The 5,325-nt window shown below is 48.5% G+C and overlaps 1 protein-coding gene across 1 annotated transcript; it reads left to right on the top strand.

Annotated features, from left to right (window-relative positions):
• Positions 1-653: 653 nt before the first annotated feature.
• LOC117799702 (epidermal growth factor receptor-like) lies at positions 654-3,394 on the top strand (the record flags this gene model as incomplete). Its single annotated transcript, XM_034652202.1, is given in 4 exon segments — positions 654-821; positions 1,201-1,248; positions 1,933-2,035; positions 2,743-3,394. Coding segments are annotated over 4 exon segments (678 nt in total), but the record flags the coding sequence as incomplete, so codon positions are not given.
• Positions 3,395-5,325: the final 1,931 nt, after the last annotated feature.

A 5,325-nucleotide genomic window follows, 5' to 3' on the forward strand; every position in this document is an offset into this window, starting at 1 on the left:
TGAAATTGGAAGGATTATTAGAAATTTTTATCAACAGCTATATGCCAAAAAACTAAGCAATCTGGAAGAGATGGAGGCCTTCCTGGAAACCTATAAACTACCAAGACTGAAACAGGAAGAAATAGATTTCTTAAACAGGCCAATTAACTATGAAGAAATTGAGTCAGTGATAAACAACCTTCCAAATAATAAAACTTAGTTGTGGTCCTAAAGTCACTCATCAACATAACAAGGACACCTTTGCCACTCTCACCATTTCGGAGATTCCTAGGGTTTAAGAGGTCTGCTCCAGGAATAGGGACCAATGCCTTCCTATAAACTCTAAGATCATGCACCTAACTGCGAGAACACACTTGACAGATGCTGCTCCTGCGTCCCTGTCTTCTTCCTCTTAAGCTATGTCTGTTTCACTTAGGGGCTTTTAAACACCAAAGAATTTTTATGTTTTAACGTCAAGTGGGGGGAGGGAAGGAAGCAGCTACACTTCAGAGAACCGGGGTGATTTATTTTAACCAAACTGCCGAACAAAGAGGCATCTGCCAAGAAGTGGGACAGCCCCTGCCCAGGCCTTACCGCCTGTTCGGGCCTTACCCCCTGTCTGGGCCTTACCGCCTGTCTGGGCCTTACCGCCTGTCTCAAAATCTGTGCACCAGGGAGACGAGAGGATGCATTTGCCAAGCCCTACGGACTCCAACTTTTACCGCGCCCTGATGGACGAAGAGGACATGGAGGACGTCGTGGACGCTGATGAGTACCTCATCCCCCAGCAGGGCTTCTTCCACAGTCCCTCCACATCCCGGACCCCCCTCCTGAGTTCCCTGGTACGGAATGTCACTCCTTCTCAAGCACTGTGTCTGCTGGTTTGAATGAATTGTTCAGAGAAAATGAGACCCATCTAGTAGAACTCACATAGAGACAAAGAAGTAGATGTTAACGATGGTCAAGCCAAAGTCAGAATGACTCCATCCGGTGTATTAGTGAGCTGTTTTTCGGCTTTGCAATAACTGGATCATAATCTTTTTAGGTCTACTAGGGACCAGAATTAAGTCAGAACTAAACCTAGTTTTCTAAAGCTGATGGGTCAAGGCAAAATTAAGTACCTCTAATTATATCCACTCCCTGAGATCCCCACCTCCTGGGTTCAGTGGGCATGGGCAAGAATATGCAAGTGTACCCTCGACAACTTCGATTCTTTTCCAGAGCACCACCAGCAACAATTCCGCCGTGGCTTGCATTGACAGAAATGGGGTACGTATGAACACCAATAAACCCGAATTAAATAACAGCTCTGTATCATGGCTCTATCGCACATAGAAAATGCCCATTTCACCCCAACCAGTCTTGATTTTCCTTCCTTTCTTCTCTGTGTGGTCTCCCTGACCCCTGCCTTAAGGCCAGCAGTTAGCTCTCCCTTACCGCGATGCTGTTCAGAACGGGGTTTGCAGACCAAAAGCAGCAGCATCACCTGGCAGTTTGTTACAAATGCAAACGGCCAGGCCTCCGACCCGGACCTACTGACGTAGGATGGCGAGGGGCAGAGCCCGGCCATCGGGGTTGAGCCAGCCTTCCAGGTGATGCTGATGCTTGGTAGGAAGGCTTGATCTAGACCCGTACTTACCAGTACAGAAGCCACCGGCCTCGTGCGTCTCCTTCAGTTTGCACTGGTGACCGTATTGAAGAGCACGGATGATAGAACATTTCTGTCATTGCCGAAAGCCATGCGGCACACTGACCAGGTCCTTGCCACTGGTCCTGAGGTCTGTGGGCCAACAGCATGGGCATCACCTGGGGACTTGTTGGAAATGCAGACGCTGAGGTGCTTCCTTGGACCCCACAGACTCTGCAATCTAACAAAATCTCAGGTGATCTGTATGCACTTTGAAGTCTGAGCAGCACTGACTGGAGTCACCTTGCCTTATGTCCTCCCTTCAGAGCTGTCCCCTCAAAGAAGACAGCTTCCTGCAACGGTACAGCTCGGACCCCACTGGCACCTTGACCGAGGACAACATAGATGACACCTTCCTCCCAGCACCTGGTGAGTGGCTTCCCCTGGACAAGGTCACTGTCCTCAGCCTCGCTGTCCCACAGGGCCAGCCTCCATCCCCTGGTGCCCAGGCTGCTTGCTTGTGCCAAGCCAGTCCAGAAGTGGAGACTGTGGTGATTTGCAGACACGGTGTAGGGAGTAAGAGCAGAGAACTGCAGAACGACAGTGTGCGTGCAGGTCTTTGTGTTGAACTCGAGTCCTGTCCGGCCGGGGGGTGTGTTTTTAGCATCAGTTTGCAGATTTTCTAGAATTTGAAGCAAACATCAAAGATGTGTGTGTGTGTGTGTGTGAATGATTGTGTGTCAGCACGTGTTTGAGCGTGCATGGATGAGTGTGTCTGTGTGCACGCGTGTGTGTGACAGATTCGATCCGGGCTCCATTCCCAGGATGTGAAACACGTATTTTCCCGATCTCAGCTTTATTGCCTGATGTTCCATACCCATGTGCACACATACATCTCAAGGCAGGCTGTCCTCCTGCGAACTTTAAATTGGCAAGAGATAAATGTGCCCGTTGCTTTGAGAATTATAGAAAAGAACCCAGTGTATCTTGCAGCAACAGCAGGACACTCACCTTCCCAGCAGCCCTGCCCTCAGTGGCCTTGTGGAGGACTATCGGCAGGGTCGGGTGTCCAGTCGAGTCCTGCTTGGGCTGATGCTGGGCTGATTACGTCACCTGTGATTTCTTTCCCATTTCAGAATACATAAACCAGTCCGTTCCCAAAAGGCCCGCGGGTTCTGTCCAGAACCCCGTCTATCACAATCAGCCTCTAAATCCAGCTCCTGGCAGAGACCCTCACTACCAGAATCCCCACAGCAACGCAGTGGACAACCCCGAGTATCTCAACACACACCCTACCTGTGTCAGCAGTGTGCTCGACGGCCCCGGCCTCTGGGCCCAGAAAGGCAACCACCAGATCAGCCTGGACAACCCGGACTACCAGCAGGACTTCTTTCCCAAGGAAGCCAAGTCAAACGGCATCTTCAAGGGCCCTGCCGCTGAAAATGCAGACTACCTGAGGGTAGCACCCCCAAGCAGTGAGTTTATTGGAGCATGACCATGGAGCATAGCATGGGCCATGAGTCTCAGATGTGTCAGCCCCTGGAACCAAGCCACAGCAGCTGCCCACATTAACTTTTGGACCCGTGGACTGGTTTGGCCATATTTGCTCTGAGGGACCCATCTTTCACCCAGGAAGCGCCCCTACTTGGATGCACTGTGGGAAGTTGCTGGGACATTCCTTTGTCTTCAAACTGTGAGGCCTCCACGAAAAGGCACCCAGCAAGAATATTGTCTCTTCGGGCAGAATTTCACCTTTTGATGAGGTATATTTTATATAAAAAAAAAAAACCTGCGTATGGAGTTTTATTGCTTGGGGACCCTTGGGGTTTTTAATTGTCATTATTGATTTTATTTCTCATGGGCTTTTCCAATGAGGAGGAAGCTTGCTCATAGCACTTGCTGCACTGAGTGGATCCAGGCCCAACTGTGACCAAGAAGCAAGGGTCAGAGTCTTCCAGCTAACATTTGATTCTACTGACTCTGCTCCAAGGTTCGTCCACTGCAAGACAATTAAAAAACCTAGAAGTACTCTGTGTCCTATGCAGGACTGATGGGTACTGTAGCAAATCATAGCAGGTATAAGAGGATAAGCCACTTCCAACCCTCCCTGAGCACAAAAGAAATGGAGGGGATAGAATTCTTCTTCAGACTTCTTTTTATATAAGTTTCTTCATGGTACTTACTCTCCAACGGTTGACCAGTGTTTTCTAGTTATAAGTATTGGACTTACTTGTTTATTTTCCATTCCACTGCTTTGAAACTCAGTATGCTTTCCCAGTCAGTAAGAGGAGACGGTACATCAAACCGTAACCTGGACCAGCTCGTGTTTGGTCAGCACTCAGACCAACAGCCTTTAATCAAGATGGAACAGTGATGCAAGCGTTCACACAAGAACACAGCTCCCCGATTGGAGTCTCAGAGGAAATACATCAGGTCCTCTGGAACTGGGGATCGGGCACATACTGGACAGCGCAGAAACGAGCAGTTGTGCCTACAGCTCACCTAAGCCTCCCACCCCACCCCCTACTACCAAATGGAGCTACTTAGGGGAGATAATTTTGTTTTTATTTTACTTTAGGAGTTTTTTTACTCAAAGGGTACTTTTTTCCCCTCTCTGGTAAGCTGCCCCCAAGCCCCTCCTTGCCCTTTGTGAATGAAAGGATCCAGGCCCTTGGGCCACCACGCAGGAAGAGGAACCACAGCCCTTGCCCCTGAGGGCACATTTGACAGGGGGAAGTAAAGATAACACTATGTGTGGGGGAATTACAGAGGTAAATAGGAAATCAGAGTTTGAAATCGATGATAATGCCTTAACAACATCTACGGGTAGTTTTTTGAAAGAAAACAAATTCCCTCTTAAGACAGTTTTCCTATCATTGGAAGGTCCCACTAATTTAGGACCCCAAGTGTTTTTCCACCTTGTGCACCCTTGCAGCCTGACCAGTTCATGGCAGTCCTTTGTACACAAGTGTTAAATACTCTTAGTCCATATCCAGTCTTTCAAGGAGAAAAAGTCTCAGTATTTTCGGCCTACAGGGACGTGTTCAACCACACACCCGTATGAGATTTTCCTTTTGCTGTTGAAGTATTTATTGACTCACAGATCAGGGCCCCACAATTTTGTTACCAATATATTGACTTTGTCCCGATGGAAATATAAACTCTATTGAATTCAATTCCACTGTGTTTTCAGATACTTTTAAGCCCCTATACCAGCCCAGAATAAACTCTAAAGATACAAAAATAAATAAAACATAATCCCCGATTCCAAGAAATTCACAATTTAGCAAAAGGAATTGACTGGACTCATAAATAGAAGCCTTAAAAGAATACGACAGATGCGAGGTGAGACAGGTCGGCCAAGCACGGACAGCCCCGGGCAGGGAAGAGTGGGTCCCGCCTGGGACCTGGAACACTCACAGGGAGCGAGTGGTGGAGTTGGGCCAAAGCAGGACTGGGGTCTTAGCCACGAGAGAAATGCAAGTGTGTTCCCAGCACATGAAACCTCCACCGAGAAATCTTCTGTCGGAGGAACTGCTCCCAAGTGGGGGAAAGGCTGCGTCCGTGCGTCTTAACTAGCTGTCCCCTTCCAGCCTGGGAACCGGCTTACAGCGTTCCCCCATGCCAGACGTGTGGTGTCCTCACTGAGGAGCTGAAAATAATTAGTGAAAAGATTAAACATTTCTAAGACTCTAAAATTTTGTGCCATTGTCAGTAAG

The sequence above is a fragment of the Ailuropoda melanoleuca genome, unplaced genomic scaffold (genome assembly GCF_002007445.2).
Source record: "Ailuropoda melanoleuca isolate Jingjing unplaced genomic scaffold, ASM200744v2 unplaced-scaffold5551, whole genome shotgun sequence".
Lineage (NCBI taxonomy): Eukaryota > Metazoa > Chordata > Mammalia > Carnivora > Ursidae > Ailuropoda > Ailuropoda melanoleuca.